At 39.6% G+C, this 19,119-nt stretch overlaps 1 protein-coding gene across 1 annotated transcript in view; it reads left to right on the top strand.

Annotated features, from left to right (window-relative positions):
* Positions 1 to 4,844: 4,844 nt before the first annotated feature.
* plrg1 (pleiotropic regulator 1) overlaps positions 4,845 to 19,119 on the top strand; it is a 32,414-nt gene continuing 18,139 nt past the window's right edge. The window contains exons 1-6 of the mRNA XM_039750281.1: positions 4,845 to 5,152; positions 5,483 to 5,589; positions 9,233 to 9,372; positions 15,781 to 15,834; positions 17,882 to 17,975; positions 18,413 to 18,503. Coding sequence (XP_039606215.1) covers positions 5,144 to 5,152; positions 5,483 to 5,589; positions 9,233 to 9,372; positions 15,781 to 15,834; positions 17,882 to 17,975; positions 18,413 to 18,503 — 495 coding nt within the window. The 5' untranslated portion in view covers positions 4,845 to 5,143. The remainder of the gene's footprint in view (positions 5,153 to 5,482; positions 5,590 to 9,232; positions 9,373 to 15,780; positions 15,835 to 17,881; positions 17,976 to 18,412; positions 18,504 to 19,119) is intronic.

Raw genomic sequence — 19,119 nt, 5'->3', positions numbered from 1 at the left:
TGGTCCTGAGCCGGAAAAGGGTGAAGTGAACTCTCAGGGTTGGGAGCGAGATCCTGCCCCAAGTGGAGGAGTTCAAGTATCTCAGGGTTTTTGTTCACGAGTGAGGGAAGAATGGAGTGGGAGGTTGACAGACGGATCGGTGCGGCGTCCTCAGTGATGTGGGCTCTGCATTGGTCTGTTGTGGTGAAAAAGGAGCTGAGCCGTAAGGCAAAGCTCTCAATTTACCAGTCGATCTACGCTCCTACCCTCACCTATGGTCATGAGCTATGGGTAGTGACCAAAAGAACGAGATCACGAATACAAGCGGCTGAAATGTATTTCCTCCACAGGGTGTCTGGGCGTTCCCTTAAAGATAGGGTGAGAAGCTCAGTCATCCGGGAGGGGCTCAGAGTAGAGCCGCTGCTCCTCCGCATCGAGAGGAGTCAGATGAGGTGGCTCGGGCATCTGATCAGGATGCCTCCTGGAAGCCTCCCTGGTGAGGTGTTCCGGGCACGTCCAACCGGGAGGAGGCCCCAGGGAAGATCCGGGACACGCTGGAAGGACTATGTCTCCTGGCTGGCCTGAGAAAGCCTCGGGATTCCCCCGGAAGAGCTAGAAGAAGTTGCCAGGGAGAGGGAAGTCTGGGCATCTCTGCTCAAGCTGCTGCCCCCGCGACCCAATCTCAGATAAGCCAAAGAGGATGGATGGAAAAAAAAACCAACAAAATCTGCAGGGGCTCCGAGGCCACAAGACCACCCAGCCCCCACTGGGCATTCCACCTAACATAAATGATCTCAATCAGTCCTCATGGTGTTCAGGCTTCACATGGAAGAACTTGATAATGAGGGTCATGTGGACCTCTGGTCTTTGATCCATCAATTGAGGGGCTGCACAGTGCCAAGATCAGGTGGTGGGGGTGCAGATTGGCACCACAGAAAACCAGAAAAAGGACAGCAGAGAAAGTAGGGGCTAGTACGGATTGTGGAGATATGATAAAAATGATAATTTAATGCATATACAGAATATCAGGGTTACACTAAAATGAAGCTATGAGAAAGCCATGTTACAATAATGAGTTTTTAGCAGTTTTTTAAAGTGCTCCACCGTATTAGCCTGGAGAATGTCTATCAGTCAGTTATTCCAGATTTTAGGTGAATAACAGCAGAAGGCACTTCTTATAAGTTTTGCTCTTGGAATTCTAAGCAGAGACTCATTTGAAGATCTAAGGTTACGATTTGGAGTGTAAGGTGAGAGGCATTCTGAGATATAAGATGGAGTGAGATGATTTAAGGCTTTGTAAACCATAAGCAGTATTTTAAAGTCAATCAAATTGAAAAACAAACCATTTCATCAGATTCCTTGGTGTAGATAACCCATATAACAATATGCAGCTCCAATACTAGAGCCAGATGATGGTTCTGTCAAGAATTTACAAAATGTCTCAGTATCCTGATAAGAATACCATCTCGAGTGTCACTCAGGCTTAACACTATAAATTGGATCATTCCACAGCACTCAGGTGTAACCACATTTATATAGAATTCTAAGCCTGAGTCACAGTCGCGGTTAACGTCAAGAAGGCTAAGCCTCTTGATTACACTTACCTGATGCTTCCACCCAGAAGAGCTCCAACTATCATATATGAGGCTCCAATTCCCAACATTAGGAAGGAGTGAGCCACTCACATCGTAGTTGCATAGGGCAACACGAGGGATACTGATGACTTGGAGTTTGTTGGCTCAGGTACCACGGATTCCCACAGGGCATCATGGGACTTGGAGTTTGTTGGCTTAGGTACCATGGATTCCCACAGGGCATCATGGGACTTGGTGTTTGTTGGTTCAGGATTCCCACAGGGCATCATGGGACTTGGAGTTTGTTGGCTCAGGTACCATGGATTCCCACAGGGCATCATGGAATTGGAGTTTGTTGGCTCAGGTACCACGGATTCCCACAGGGCATCATGGGACTTGGAGTTTGTTGGCTCAGGTACCATGGATTCCCACAGGGCATCATGGGACTTGGTGTTTGTTGGTTCAGGTACCACTGATTCCCACAGGGCATCATGGAATTGGAGTTTGTTGGCTCAGGTACCACGGATTCCCACAGGGTCATGGGACTTGGTGTTTGTTGGTTCAGGGACCAGATTCCCACAGGCCATCATGGGAATTGGAGTTTGTTGGCTCAGGTACCACGGATTCCCACAGGGCATCATGGGACTTGGAGTTTGTTGGCTCAGCTCTGTTGGGTTCTGTGGGTGTCACCAGGAGATACTATGAGGACTGGGGGTGAGCCCTACTTTGTGGGGTCCAGCTTTCAGAAGGTCAAGCCTTCAGGACAGCAGAAGTACTTTCAAGGAATCACATAAAAGGAGCTGCCTGCCACTACTCTGGGAGCCACAATTGGGAGGAAGAGGATGATGCTTGCCTGAGAAGGAGTGGAGGCAGAAGACAGAAGGAAAAGGAAGAAGAAAAGTGCTGTATTGTGCTTCTGTACTGTGCTTAGTGCTGGTGGGAAACCGGGGGAGCGTTTCCCCCTGAATAAAAGCCTTGTGTGCTACTGGACTTTGGCCTGTGTCTGTTGTGCCGGGTGTTTGGGGAGCAGGTGCGCCTTGGTAGTCACAGTATACGTATATTAGGTTTTTAAATGCACTTTTATAACTGCTTCAGAGTCCTGAGTTTCAATCTGAGCCTAGGCATGGTCTGTGGGGCCTTAACATGTTCTCCATGTGTTGTAGATTTTCCCCCAACATGACAAAGACATTCTGTTAAGGTAAATATTGACTATTAATTGACCAAGTGACACTCAGGGTGTGTTTGTGCATGAGCTGACATCAGTGACGTAGCTAGGGGTGGGCAGAGAGGGCGGTCCACCCTGGGCAGCACATTTTTGCGGGTGGCATTATTGGCCTAAAGGCTCAGTACAATTTGTATGTAAGCTGCAGGCTCCGGAAAAATATCATTCATGAATGAAAAAAGTAAAATTCTCTGATTTTTATCCACAAATGCTTCAAAAATAATTTTCAGACTGTCCTTCTGTGACAGCATCAGACACAGCAGCTGAAATTTATGAGGCAATAACAAAAATAAACAGAAACATCACACAGATAATCATTTCTAGGAAGATAAACAACTAATTTACAATTTATAATTTTGGTTCGTTATCAATCCGAATGCGTTTTTGCTCTGCGCAGAAAACATCCCCACCTATCACTTGTACACTACACTGGTTCTGGTTTTCGCAGCGTAATTATATCAAACTAATAACTAGAACATGGCTTATCAGTGCGTCTATACTATATTCTTGTCTAGTTGATGCTTATGTGAAAATTTATTGTTTCTCTATATATGAATATATCTGTGCAAAATTTTTTCTATACGAGATTTCAATTTTCTATTTAAATAGGTTAACATGTTCAGATATGTTGGAGGGGGGCAAATTAAAGCACCACCCCGCCCTGAGTGGCACGAAGTTGAGCTACGCCACTGGTTGACATAATGATTAGCTGGCACATTCGGCTGTATCAGTTCATGCTTTACAGCCAGTGCTGCTGAGATTGGCACAGGCTCCCTGCGACTCTGAACTGGATTAGGTGGGTTTTAAAATGTTATGTTACATTTCAATCTAGACTGCTGGGTTATCTGCATTTCCAAAACTGAACTGGACAATGGCATTAGAAAATGTGTTTAAAAGGCTGGAAAAGAATACAGAAAGCCTAGGCCTCTGACCAGAGTCGTCTTAATGTATGGGCACAATGGGTACTGGCTGGGGGCCTCAGGAGCCAATGATGTTCCCCATGCCTAAGCATGTTTCTGTTTTACTATCGAAACAGGGGCCCCAGTGCACTGCTTTGCCAGGGGTTGGGGGTAGCTATGATACTAGTAAGATGGTCTTGCCTCTGGCTGCCTTTGTGGAGACTCTCAGTGCCCCATGCATTTTGGCTGCATTGTGAGAAGAGACCTATTAGCACTAAACACCCATTCCCGTTTCTGGAATTTATTGGAAGCACTACTTCCCTTGACAGAAAGCTTGTAAAATGTGCAAAAGGCCTCAAAGATGACTGACGGATGATCAGGAACCCCTTAGCCCGTAGTTACTTTCCTGCAACACTTGTAAAATACATTTATTTTGGACGCGCCTCTCACACTTTTGTTGGGCAAGACAGACGCACCTGATCTCATTGGCAGACCCCTTTATTCAAGGAGACCTACCACATTTGAGGCATGAAATTGGTTACATTTCTTTAGTTTCGCGAGTTGGAGCACAGGCAGCTGAAGTGAATTGTTCATGGTATCACACTGGGATTTAAATCAACAACCTCAGGGTTTGAAGTCCAAAGCCTTAACGAACATAAATAAAGAAGAGTGATTTCTTCCCATAACAGGATTTGAACCCTGATCATTATCACAGAACACCACCTAATAATCGTCGTCCCACTTTATGTCAGTCCATCACCTGATTAATCCAATCACCGTAGCCTACACCGATAGTACAGCAATTAAAGCAGGAACAGCCTGTTGAGTAACGCTCGCACGCCTTGTTAGAGGGAAATCGGAGTACACACAGTTAATTCGTTGCATAGTTACGAGGTGCCTAACCAAGTAAAATTAAGACCTCTTTGGAATTAACAGTGGACTAGGTTTCAGTACTTTACATACCACACTGACTCACGCTGCGCTAAATAGGCTTTAACCGAATTTAGAAAACTACAAAGTAGCGGAGTATCAACCCTCCCCATTGGATCATGGGAAATGAAGTACTAACTCATCCTACTTTAATGCGCAAGCGCATTTTTACGTACAACTCAAAGCGACGGAAGTGGAAGTTAAAGTCGCGGAGCTCCATACATTCCAATATTTATTTTTTGATTGTTATATGGTTTTGGGTTAGTAATGGCTGAAGTAATGTGTAGCTAGGTTTCAGTACTCTGCATATCACACTCGCTCACGCTAAACAGACTTTGACCGAGTTGAGAAAGCTACAAAGTAGTTCTGTAGCAACCCTCCCCAGTGTATCAAGGGAAATGAAGTACTAACTCATGTATCTCTAATGCGCAAGCGCATTTCTCCGTACAACACAAAGCGACGGAAGTGGAAGTTAAAGTCGCGGCGCTCCACACATTCCGATATTTATTTTTTGATTGTTGAATGGTTTTGGTTTCGCAATGGTTGAGGTAATGTGTAGTTTTTATTCTCATTAATACTAATCGATTTTCTGTGTTTAAGATGCTAGTTCTCGATCACGTGCTTCAGATATAAAATATTTTTCGTGCACGGCTGTAAAGTACAGGAATATCTGTATACATGCAGTACTCGTGATTTACATCTGCAGTTACAGAAGATGTTGCGACTATTGTAACACGCTGAAAATTGTTTCTTTAAACGTGTATAATGTTGAATGGCCCATAATACCATAGTTAATAATCTTAACAGTACAGTTTTAATTATTACTTTTGTATTTAATTGTATTATTGGCTGATTGCTGCCTTTACACAATTCCATAGGAGGTGCAGAAGCATTCTGTGCACACCCTGGTGTTCAGGTCCCTGAAGAGAACTCATGACATGTTTGTGGCGGACCATGCCAAATCTATAGCCATCGACGACAAGAGGTAATATCATTATTATTATTATTTATTCATTTATTTGTTGTTGTTCGGGAGCTGCTTAAAAGCTGCATTCATTTGAAATCTGCTAGTTTTGATTGTGTGCATTGAGCATTAGTTTTCACCACAACGATTAACGCAGGCGACTCATTCATGGGTGTCTTTTCAGATATTTTAAGTAAGTAAAAAAAACCTCCCAATACTACTTAACATTCGAAAAAAAAGATAAAATCTGCATTACACGCGGCAGTTCTGAAGTTGTACGCGTCTTTTCTTATTTGTTGCCCGCCGCTAGCATTTGTAATCCCTGAAGAAGCTCAGCTGCTGTAGCGCGTTTAAGCGCATTCACGTTTACTACATTAATATTTCATTATGTTCTTCTTCAAGCATGTTAATTGGAAAAGGAAGACATCAGCACCCGATAATACATAACTGCAGAGATGTTGGTGAATTGTAATGTGCATATTTTAAAATCAATAATATATTAAAGAAACAAATTAAGGGAGAAGTCAAGCAAAATTACAAGTTTTATTGGCTAACTAAAAAGATTACAATTGATAAGCTTTCAAGGGAACTTGGGCCCCTTCTTTAGGCAAAATGTAATGAAGAAGAGGCCTGAGTTGCCTCGAAACCTTGCATATCGTAATCTTTTTAGTTAGCCAATAAAAGGTGTCATTTTGTTTGACTTCTCGCCACATTCATAATGGCTAACACGGTACAACACGCAGTGCTAGAAACAAATTAATTAATGGATGGGATAAAATGAAAATGGTGGGTGCTGATGAGGTTTGCGATGAAACCGTTGCTCTTCTAAAGAATTGTAAATAACAGTGCATACAAGTAAACCTTGCTGGTTTACACAAGAAATCGCAGGTCACCTTTCAGCTTGAAGATGTGGAAGTGGTGCAGAGCTACAAGTACCTGGGGGGTCCCACAGGAACAGCATACCGGACTGATGTAGCAATGCAGCGGCGCTGTGCTGAATGTCCCGAGAACACTCGGGTCTTTTGATGTGTGCAGCGAGCTGCTTCAGATGTTCTGTCCGTCCATAGTAGACAGTGTGGTGTGATGTGCTGTGCTGCAGCTTGAGCTGAAAAGACGCAGACTTCTTAAGAAAGCCAGCTCCATCATAAGGTGAACCCTGAACACACTGGAAGCTATTTTGGAAAAGACGTTGGTGGCAAAATTCGATGCCATCTTTAAAACAAAATCTCCTCCAGGAGGTGCTCTCTTTTTAGTCACGGGCTCATTCCACCACAGTGTGCTATGAAGCTCCTCTGGGAGTCTTTACTGCCCACTGCCATCAGGCAATCCAAAGCTTTTGCCTGACATACTTACTTATTAAGTTCATTTTGATCTATCTGCACAATATACATTTATTTATCAATTGATTAGCTGTATTATTTGTCCTGTGAGCCTGAATCCTTGTTTTTTATCCATCCATCCATCCATTCATTTTCTAACCCGCTGAATCCGAATACAGGGTCACGGGGGTCTACTGGAGCCAATCCCAGCCAACACAGGGCACAAGGCAGGAACCAATCCTGGGCAGGGTGCCAACCCACCGCAAATCCTTGTTTTTTATTTTTTGAAAATTCTGCTGTTGTATGGATCTGAATTTCCTCATGGGATTGATACGTTTGATCTAATCTAACCTAAGTACTGTTGTTTTGAAAAACAGGATTTACTGAAAATATGGTGTCATGTTATTTGAAAATTTAAAAACGGGCTGCAGTTGTGCATAAAAAATGAGGTCTAGGAGGGTCTTAAACAGTCTTTGACACCAGTGGGTGACACCATTTACATAAGCCAAATGCAGCTAAATCCCAGTGTAAAATAATGTGGAAGCAAACTGTCCTTTTCCATATTAATTAAATGTGTGTGTGTTTTGTGTATAAGATGTAAGCAATGGTGTCTGCTTTTTTCTAGTTTATTTCACTCCAGCTGAGCAGCAGTGTTACAATTTAAGAACTAGCTTTGTGAAAAGACTGTTCGACTTTAAATCTAAAAACAAATGGCACTTTGATTTTAACATTTTTACATTTTTTAAAAATTTGTTTGTATCCTCTTTACTTAAACCCCTGTGTGCGTCCAGGTGTCCGTGTGTGTCTCTTCTGGTGAAGTGCGCATGTGCGGGGCACCGTGGACGCACACACACTGGAAGCTGGGCACACAGTGAATGGCCTAGCCGTGTCCGTGCATGATAAGCAAATAAAGGACACCATTGCTGGGGAGAGTGCTGATTGGCTAGTCGTGGCCGCGCACATGAAATCCGTTGCTGGGGAGACGCCACACATACAATAATCAGCTGCACGCCAGCACAGATGAAAATACTTGCTGGGGAGACGCCACGGGCACGATTATCAGCTACACGCCACACATTAAATCAGTTGCTGGGGACACTCTGCTGATTGCCCACTGTTGTGACAGAAAATTAGTCATATTATGGACAACAAAGCCAGTATTACTGTCAGAGAAAATTGCAGGCATTTTACGGAAATACAAACCAGTATTACTGCAAAAGAAAATTAAAGGCACACAATACGGTGACGCATATTACAGCCACACACAAGCCAGTATTACTGTAAGAGAAAATATTAGACGTATCCGCTAACAGCATGCCACCCAAAAAAAAAAAGGACACATCAAGTAGGACAAAAGACACAGACAATCAAATCCTATATAAGCAACATCTCCTGGAAGAACAGTCAGCTCAACAAGTAAACATCAACAAAAGAAAGGCTGAAAGACAAAGAAAAATACGAGCTTATAGATCGATTGAAGAAAAAGAAAATGGGCGTCAGAAAAATACTAAAAGAGAAAGACTCATAAGAGCAAACCTTAGAAAAAGTTGCCATTTACTTGCCAGAACCAGTATTCAGTTATATGTTGCATTATAAAGAGTTAGAAGTTTTCCAAATGTTGTTGTCAAGGTTGATGGTCCTGAACAAGGCAAACTGTTGCCAAGCTCAGACAGAATATTTACAAGAAATGTTGTCTATAATGAAATTTTATAAAAACATTTCATGAGGTAAAAAAATAGAAAATTTTACCTATGTATCTTCTTCAGATATTGTGTATTACAGATTGTTACAAAGTTTTACACTAAGACAATATTAATTATACTTACTGTGTTGTCATATACGTTTCTATTTTATTTTTATTATTATTTTACTTTAGGCTTTTTGCAAAAATATTTTTGACAAAAAAATTAAGACAAGAAACAGAATGAGGTCAAGGTCCCTTACCATTTAATATAGACTGTTCCTAGTAATGTTTATGCACTACTGTTCTAGCGCCCGTTATTGTAACAGGCTTAATGTCTAGTTTTTGTTATGTTAATTTCATTTTTTTGACATCATATATGGGGCTAATTTTAGTAATATGTGTGATGTCATTGAACCTGTTGTGGCTTTTTACTTTGATAAGACTTCCTTGTTTTCTTCTGTCTTGCACTGTGTATGATGGGATTGTGGTGGATGTTATAATTGGTTGTTTTATTAATCTGCTTTTGCATGATTGTTTGTATTGTTTATTTTAATGCTTTTTTGTACAGCACTTTGGCAAAACCTCTGTTGTTTTTAAATGTGCTTCTATAAATAAAATGATCTAATCCTAATAAAAATTTGCTAAATATTTTCTATTGCAGCCACAAGCTGAAAATGGATGTAAAGCTCCGAGCTGATTATTTTCCAGTCCTTCATATGCCTGTTATTAAAGAGGGAAAAGATAAAGCTTTGCAAAATGCGACAGATCCATACGGACACAACAATTTCTCAACAAACCCTGGTATGTATTTACTTATTAAATACAAGGGACATTTTCTCCCTTTTTTTTTTTTTTTTTTAACTCTATTAAGAATTTCAGAAACAAATGACATCACTTTTCTACATAGTCACCATCCTTTGCGATGCAGTTTTCCCAGTCACATGACACTCTGGACACAACCAATCACTAACTCCTCCCATCTTCACCGTTTCCAACAAAGATATAAAAGTGCGGAAGCTTTTTTGAACGTCCCTCGTATTGGAGAGGAGAATCAATGGAGATCAATGCTAATGCTTACAATGGTGATTAAACATTCCTTGAAAGAGTAATATGAAACCTATCAGACCAAGTAGCTTATGTGCACGTTCTGCTGTAAGATCAGGGCTGCCGTGATTAATTTTTTTTTTTTTCCCCACAAGCTGTAAACATTATTAATTTTCCATGTAAATGGAGGAAAAGATTCAGTGGAAAAAGTGTCCTTGATTGAGCCCTGCACCTTGTCATCGTCCATGTGGAGTGTGCATGTTCTCCCCAGTTTTAATAGCTTTACTCCTGGTACTCTGGTTGTACTCAGACAAACCCAAAGATATTAAAGTTAGGCTATTTAGCCATTCTAAATGGGCCCTGTTCCGTGTTGTCCCTAACGTCTTTTAGCCGGGTGCTCCGCCCGGCTGTCATCTCGAATAAATATTTAATTGAAAACACCTTCTGCATATGCAAGCTGGCTTTGAAGAACATTTAAAATTTTTTTTTTCCATTGGGTTTCCCATGCTTATAATAGACAAAATTATGTCTCTGGAAATAATTAATGTTGATGGAGTACAAATGCCTCACCGCGTAGTAAATATCAGGGGGATTCAAAAGGGCGACCACAATATAGCAAAAAAGTTTAAATTTCATCACAAAAATAACAGAAACTACGAGTATTAAAGTAATACTGCTCAAATGCAATATAACCAAATTAATGAGTTTGTATCAAATATCAAATTGATCTACATATTGAATTGCCTTAAGAAGTGGTCAACTTAAAAGTTGGTCGCCTTAAAAGGCGGGTCATCCTAGTTCACTAATAAAAATCGTGCACATTTAATTTTCCCCACCTCCAAATTTCCTCGTCCCGTCCCACCCGGCTACTTTTTCATGCCACCCAGCTGGAAAAAATTTCTGAGGAGAACACTGCTGTTTGTGGATGGAACCTGTGAAGAACTGGTGTACCATCCACAACTGGTCCTCTGTTGTACTCAGTGCTGCCTGAAAAGGCTTCAGCCTATGGACTTGAATTGACTTAAGTGGGTTGTAAAATGTTATGTTATGGAAATCTAAAAGGTGCTACTCTATGCGACAGTTCAAACTGTCGGCTGTTGCTTTGGGGAAGGGAGTACATTTTGCCAAACAAATGGAATAAGTGAATATTGGTTCATTATTCGGCAAATACCAGCATAAAATACAGGGAGATTCTATTGGACGGGACCCCGAGTTATGATGTGCGACTGCCATAATGGTGAAAAGATAGAAATGAAATAAATAGAGTGCATACCTTGATAGATGTGTAAACAATCCTATCACATTCGGGATTGGAAATGGTTGCCTTCTTATTGCAAACGCAGATCGACACGGTGCTCCATTTTAGCAAATGTATCTGCGAGCATTGTAGGGCTGATGGCAGCAATTTCTTGTTCAGACAAGACGCCGACGTTCTTTCGCCCACAGACTGTCTCTATAGAAGAGCGTCACTTGTTCGTACATTTATCCAGGAGTACCGTGATCTTTTATTTTGTTTGGATTGCCTCATCATTAAGACAATAATACATCATAACTAACTAGAATCACCCTTTATAATGCTTAGGGCAGGATTTGAAATCTGAGCCTTATAATCTCATTAAGTTTAGCTTTGCTTTAATAGCTCAAGTTTTGAGAGTGCTGCAGTTTTGCCAGTTTTTCTTGTAGCATCTTCCAAGCAAGCTTTTCTAATATACTTTTTTTATTATTATTTTTTTTTTTTAAACGGGTGGTCATTACATTACATTTCCAGAATCAGCCAGTAGATCCTTTCACAGGATATAGCCAAAAAGCAAACAATAAATATTTAAATAAAATTGAAATGATTTAATTAATTGCTTGACAACTCGCCAACAGAATCAAGTCGGACTGTTGTCAAACTGTGAGAGAATAATTTAAGAATAATTTAGATGTAACCTAATATAATTCAAATGTAACTATTTTTGTTTGCAGTTTGTACATTTAAAATATAAGAATTGGTTTAGGAAAAATACTGAGATGGTCAAGTAAAGAAGGTACCCAAAGAAAGGCTGTGTTATATACAAAATGTACTGAAGGATGGCTAAAGTCGGCAGATGACCTGTCAGCAACAAGAATGAACAGTTGTTATATGCACAGGAATTTCAAGGGTGGTAGCTCAACTCAAAGGTATAAGAAGAACCAGAAAAATAATAAGAGACTTTTATATGTCATTTGGTTATAAGCTGATGAACCAACCAGAGTAAATGCATGTATTGATTGATGCAGTTATTTAAATTCATATGCTTCTAAAACAGAGCTCTACTCTTGAATATTTTGACCATTCTGACCATGTTGTAATAGTCTGCTTGTGAGAATGCTCCCTCTTCTTGAAGTGACATTAAGAAGTATAGAACAGTTCTTCTCCTGCCTGTTTTACATTTAAGATAACATTAGAACACTCTGGATGAGAACAGGCCATTCAGCCCCACAACGCTCACCAGTCTTATCCACTTATTTCACCCCAAAAAAACACCAAGTTGAGTTTTGAAAGTCCCTAAAGTCTTACTGTCTTCCACACTACTTGGTCTCTTATTCCAAGTGTCTATCGTTCTTTGTGTAAAGAAAAACTTCCTAATGTTTGTGTGAAATTTCCCCTTAACATGTTTCCAACTGTGTCCCCGTGTTCTTGATGAACTCATTTTAAAGTCACAGTCTCGATCCACTGGACTAATTCCCTTCTTAATTTTAAACACTTCAGTCATGTCTCCTTTTAATCTTCTTTTCCTTAAACTGTAAAGGCCCAGCTCTTTTAATCTTTCCTCATAACTCATGTCATGTAGCCCTGAATCAGCCCAGTTGCTCTTTTCTGGACCTTTTCTAGTGCTGTTATGTCCTTTTTATATCCTGAAGACCAAAACTGCACCCAGGACTCCAAATGAGGCCTCACCAGTGCGTTATAAAGATTGAGCAGAACATCCTGCGAGTTGTACTCCACACAGCAAGGCGCTATATAACCTGACATTCTGTTAGCCTTCTTAATGGCTTCTGAACGCTGTCTGGAAGTCGATAGCTTAGAGTCCACTATGACTCCTAAATCCTCATAAGGTGTACTCTTGATTTTCCGACCGCCCATTGTGTATTCAAACCTAACATTTTTACTTCCTAAGTGTAATTCTTTACATTTACAGTGAACCCTCGTTTATCACGGTTAATCCGTTCCAGACTCTACCGTGATAAATGAATTTTCACGAAGTAGGATTCTTTATTTATAAATCAAATATTTTCGCAGTTAGAGTATAGAAAACCTGTTTACGACCTTCTAAATATGTTTTTTACATTATTACAGCCCTCTAGACATGAAATAACACCCTTTAGTCGCCATTACACTCGTATTACCCAATATATTAGACAAAATAGGAGAAAATAAGACATATTAGACGTTACAAATATCATATTACTAGGCGCACTCGCCTTTTAAGGCGACCGACTTTTCTCCTCAATTTTTGTGCGCTCCATGTGTACATCAGGCATGTAAGTGTAGGGAATGAGAACATCAAAGTGCCCATTCATAACATCTCCCGAAAAGTTAAGTTTTTTTTTTAATCACCTCAAGTGCCTGTCCAAAGTCGTACAATGTCAGCCCGAATCTGTACCGCTAAAGACGGAGTTTCATGCACTAAATAAGCTATAGATGAGAATAAGCAAGCACCATCTCCCCTGATATTTACTACGCGGTGAGGCATTTGTACTTCAACATTAATTATTTCCAGAGACATAATTTTGTCTATTTTTCCAGCGCATCGCGCACAAAAGCAAGGGAACGATGAGAGCACCAGAACTCTGCTCACATTGCGTCGCTTCGTACCGCAAGCCGCAAGTAGTAAGTCTGTAATAAGCGCAATACCGCTACGCTTTGTACTCACGGGAGGGAAGGACAATCCCGAACGCTTTTGTATAGTAGATTATTGTACTGTACATTTAATTGCACACAACCACTAACCTATGAAGGTATGACCTCAGTAGGAGAGTCTTCAGAGGTGGTGCAGTATCTTCAGCAGGTGCGTTGTTGTCTTCTTCCGCTAAAGAAGTACTAGGAGTAGGCAGTGGGTGTCTGGGTGTGTGGCTGAAGAACATCGTGATAGGCAGTTGCTGGCGCTGTCTTTTCATATGCGTGAAGAGGCTTTTGTAGGGTATTGCCATCTTTAATCATATCCAAGAGTTTCACCTTCTCCTGGATAGTAAGCATCTTCCTTTGGCGCTTAGTTTTATTGTCGGAAGGCTTAGAAAAAGCAGCACGTTTAGGAGCCATCGTAGGGCTTAGATAAAAGTTCTCAGAAAGCGCATGCGTAGTGACGTAAGCGTGTATGAGAAAAAAATCATGATGGAGTGAAGCCGCGAAAGTCGAAGCGTGATATAGCGAGGGATCACTGTACTGACATTAAATTTCATCTGCCACAAATCTGCCCAAGTCTTTCTGCTATCCAAATCCTTCTGTAATGGTATAACGAATTCCAAATTATCTGCTAATCCACCTATCGTGGTATCATCTGCAAACTTAACCAGCTTGATACTTTATATTTCTATCTAAATCATTTCTATATATTAAAAATAGCAGCGGCCCTAGCACTGACTCCTGCTGGTCACCACTCTTAACATCGGCCAATTCTGATGAGGTTCCTCACACCATCACCCTCTGCTTCTTGTGTCTGAGCCAATTCTGCACCCATCTAAAAACATCACCTTGAACTCCCACGTCTTTTAATTTGATGCCCAACCTCTCATGTGGCACCTTATCAAATGCTTTCTGAAAGTCCACATAAATAGCATCATCTGCTCCACTTTGATCGTATCCTTTTGTTGCCTCCTCATAGAATTGCAGCATGTTAGTAAAACACGACCTCCCTCTTCTGACTTCATGCTGACTGTTGTTAATAACTCCTGTCCTTGCCAGGTGTTGCTCAATCTTATCCTTAATAATTCTTTCTATTAATTTTCCTATGGGAAAGAAAAATTAATTTGATTCTGTTAATATATCTAAATTTGAATTTCTTCCACACCACGCTGGAATTCATTTGAAATGTAGTTTTGTTTGCATTTTTAAGTAACACCATGATATTATATAGTCTTAATCACTCTCTTTCAAAGAAAAATGAGTAATATTTTATATTGGAACTAATTCAGTTGCCTTGTAAGAGAACGTCTGAGAAACAAGAATTAGTAGAACCAATGCAGAGCTAAATATTCCAGAATCCCTTGTTTAAGAAAGTGTATGGCACAAATTTTCATAATTCATAAGTAGGAAACGGGCAACTTTAGGAAGTATTTAATTGCCACTTCTTTAAAGCCCTGCACTGTTTCATTTGGTAGGAGCACACATAGTGCAGCACTTTTCAGCTTCTATAAGCCAATTAAAGACTAATTTATGTAGTTTTACATAATAGTTTTGCCTTTGAGTGATTTTAGGATCTTAGAACATTAGGATAATTGTAAAGAGAAAAGGCCATTCGGTCCAAAAGGCTCATCCATATCCTAGTTACTTAGATTGTCCAAAATAAAACAAAGTTTTTGGGTTTTTTTTTATTTTGCCTTCTACAATTTCTTGTATTAGGAATTTGTTAGTTTTCGCATACCCCTTGAGGGTCTGAGCACAGGGTCAGCCATTGTACAGCACCCTTGGAGCAATTTCAGGTTAAGGGTTATGCTCAAGGGACCAGCAGAGGATCTCTTTTGGCAGTGACGGGGATTCGAACCGGCAACCTTCTGGATACCAGCACAGATCCTTAGCCTCAGAGCCACCTCTCCGCCCCTAAAGATTTGAAGGTCCCTAAAGTCCTACTCTCCACAACATTGCTTAGTCATTTTTTATATGTCCACCTGTCTGTGGTTCTTTGCTTGAAGAATAACTCTCGGAACGTTTGAGGTAAAGTCTGCCTGAGCAAATTTCCAAACAATGTCCCTGTGTTCTGGTTGCAGAATTTATTTTAAAGTAATAGCTGTGATGCATTGTCTTAATTCCTTTCATAATTTTTAACACTTAATCATGTTGTGTCATAATTTCTGTTTGCTTAAATTTTAGAGGAACAGTTTGTGCTGCCGTGGTAATTTATTACACGAGTATTAAAAATAACAGTAAAGTTCAATAATTCATATGAATTTTAATGCAGTCTGTTGCTTATTTCTTTCTGTTAGGTCAAAACTCTGATTATGTTATAACTGGGACCCACCCCTATCCATCTGGACCAGGTATACCTTTTGCTTTTTAAGAATTTATCCTTATTTATTAATAGTAGAGCTTGAATGTAGGCTGAAAAATATTTACGTTTATTAATTGTAAGTGTCCCATGTTTTCTCATTTTAAAGACTATTCAGCTCGTTTTAAGTGTATTGTTTTAAGTCTTTTGAAGAGTTACAGAAGTAAGCAGAATGTGATTAATATGTTCAATATAATTAAAATGAAAAAATCAAATTATAGAATAGTGCAACTCCTACACTGTACCAGGAAATTAGAATAACGGAAGAAAAAAATAGGACCTTTTACTATCTTTTTACATTTTATTATAATGAATATTATTTGAGTACTGTATTGGTGAATCTTTATCTCTGTTGACGGCAGCTTGCTGTGCCTTCTCTGTGTTTATGTCTTCTTGATGTTGTTTCCTGACAAATCAAAACGTGTTACTAGAGAGACAGTTAATTTTTTCTTTTTTATCAGAAGGCTCTTACTTCAGCATTAATACAACTTTTAGCCAAAGTTGAAAACTCTACACATTTACACTTTCCTCCTGCATTTAACAATGAAATGTCTGACTGCAGAGAAGGACAAAAATGACTTTCGTATGCTTTTAATGACCTTCTGTTAATGTTGTGAAAATTCCAGGTTACTAACTGCTAATTTAGGCAGTGGATATTATAGATTAAGACATGCAGTTATCCGTGAATTCAAGTGACAGGATCTTTTTCAGATGTGCTGCTGTTGTTGATAATTAAAATGTGTTAATTAAAAAAAAAAAAGTGCTCATTCATATATTAATCACCAGAGGAGGACAATTTATAGGGAAACAAGCACATGTCTTTTTATTTTATTTTCAAGGCATTAGCAAAATTTTCATACTCCTTTCACTCCTCATATTTGGTCATGATGGGCAGATGTGTGTTAGGTTATTAAACTGCAATTTGACACTTTTTGTGTTTTGCTTTATGCAATTTCAGTCAACTCTTAAGTTCTGATTTTTTAATTTACAAGTCGTATGGTACTTCTCATACAAACTATGATGTATAAACACACAGGCAAAACAAGATTAATATTAATTGTCAGTCCATACCTCCATTTGCTTCGAGGGGCTTCTTCCCAATCTGGTAATTGAAGTATGTATTTAATTAATAGTTGTAGTTTAATAATTGAACATATAGAATTCACAGCCTCCAAAGGCACCATGTTCAACCTATGACCAGGTCTTTGACAGTTTATAGTGGGGAGAAAAAATGTGTTTATCGCCTCTGCCAGTTACCAAAATAATTCTTACCTGTTTGTTAAATGCACTTGTGTAGCTTCCAACTCTGACTGATTTACTGCATCAGATGTCACTTTTTGAGGTGTAGGAGTATGTCATTGTAATTGTCTTGTGTGTGGATGTGCAACCTTTCAGCCTGCTTTCTGCCCATATGCATTTCAATGAATAAATACTTTACTTTTCCTGTTCCTTTCCTACATATCTCAAAGAAAATTCATGTTTGTGAAGTTTAGCTTTTGAATAGTTATATTACATTGTTTTAGTAGAAACCAGGTGGACTTCAAGTTAATTAAATTTAGTGCTTAATTTCAAATGTTATAAAAATCATAGTCACTGCATTTTTTTTCCTCAAGCACACAATGAAATGTATTTGTGTAGTTACAGTTGAAGGCCATCTCTGAGTTTCTAAAGTAGTTACTTTAAGGGAGATGTGGTATACATCAGTGATACCTGGAGTACTGGTAGGTCATAGAATTTTGTTAAACATTTTTGTATGTTGACACAGCGTTTCAACTGTCAGCTAGTCCATATATGCTGTTGGCATTTGGCAGAACCCAACCAAAATTCTTTCCAATCAGTCCAAACGTACATCCTGGCCTCTATATTGCTGATGTAGAAACCTTTCTGATCAGTCTCTAGTTTGTTTTGTATCCAGGAAACTAGGGAGAAAAATGCTATTTCTGCTGTTCTGTTCGTGTGTGTGTTTTTTTTTTTGGTTTTTTTTTTGCGCACTGTATATGTTTTATGTTTCTAAAACTGTTTTTTGCCTCAATCTATAGGTATAGCGCTAACTGCAGAAACACAAATACAGAAGATGCCAAGTGACATTGGAGTTCAGTCTTTGGCACTTGCCCTTCCTCCTTCACAATCCAGGTATTGACAAAGCCACAAAGTGGTGATTTCTTCATCAGAAGTAATCATTATACATTCTGAGATAAAGGAAATGAATGCATTCCTTCTTCCACACAAACTAAAATGTGGGCAATCAAAATGTAAATTTGGGCTAACGTGTCAAGTACAAAAATGAACAAAAAAATCTGTCTTTGTTAATTTGGGTAAAACTTCGATAGTTCCTTGAGTTATACTAACATGCTAAACATTAATAAACATGCTAGACTGCTGTTACCACTACTTTTTTTGTCTTAGTGGTATTAACTGTATTTAATATTTTTCCTCACTTTTTGCTTCCACACATTTCACAGCACTTGTTGAAATAGCAATTTTTTTCGGCTTAAATGTTTTAAACCTGCAGTATTTAAACTTCAAACACTTCTTTTGTTTATTTTTTTAAAATTGTTTTTATCTTGTAGGCAAGAAGCAAGTCGTGTTGCACCTAGTGTGTCTGACATCCTTAGGCATGCAGGCAATGCAGAAAGGTCCCAGCCACCTGGGCTGTCTATGGTAAGTGTTTTTTTCCCCTGTTGAATGGAATATTTTCTCTTGAGGTTTAGAGGGATCTGATCATTGAGGGACTTCATTATATCCAAGGGGGCTCATCTTTTCTAATTTTCACTTAGATTCAAGTCAAACAGTTTTATACCCCCTTTGTACCAGCACCCTAAACACAATTACGCACATGAAGTCTTGGGTTCTAATTGAGCGCATTTATTTACAGTAACGTGTGCCTTTTGCAGCCTTCCTTCCCTTCAGGGTTGTAGCAGCTCTTGCACAACAGCCTGATAATACAACCAGTCACTCCCTTTGCTCCTTCTGTTCCCCTCCATTTCTCACAGTGGAGTGTTATCTGTCTTCTCTCTTGAATTTGATTCCCTGGGAGTGAGTGGAGGGCTCTTTTTTTAAGCTCGTGATCTGGGAGTACTTCCGGTGCCTAATCTGTTGACTCCAGGAGGCATTTCTGGGTCAGGCTGGACATCAACGATCTTTGTAGCATTATTATCTGAGAGCTCTCCAGGCTGCCCCCACAGAACCTGCACTGCACTGCGTGTATGTTCAATCTTTTGAAGAGTAATGTTAAGTTAGCTTATTGTTTCTATTATTATTTTACCAGTATTATATT

The sequence above is a fragment of the Polypterus senegalus genome, chromosome 4 (genome assembly GCF_016835505.1).
Source record: "Polypterus senegalus isolate Bchr_013 chromosome 4, ASM1683550v1, whole genome shotgun sequence".
Lineage (NCBI taxonomy): Eukaryota > Metazoa > Chordata > Cladistia > Polypteriformes > Polypteridae > Polypterus > Polypterus senegalus.
Note: the sequence above shows the minus strand (reverse complement) of the source record. Positions and strands in the feature narration are given on the sequence as shown.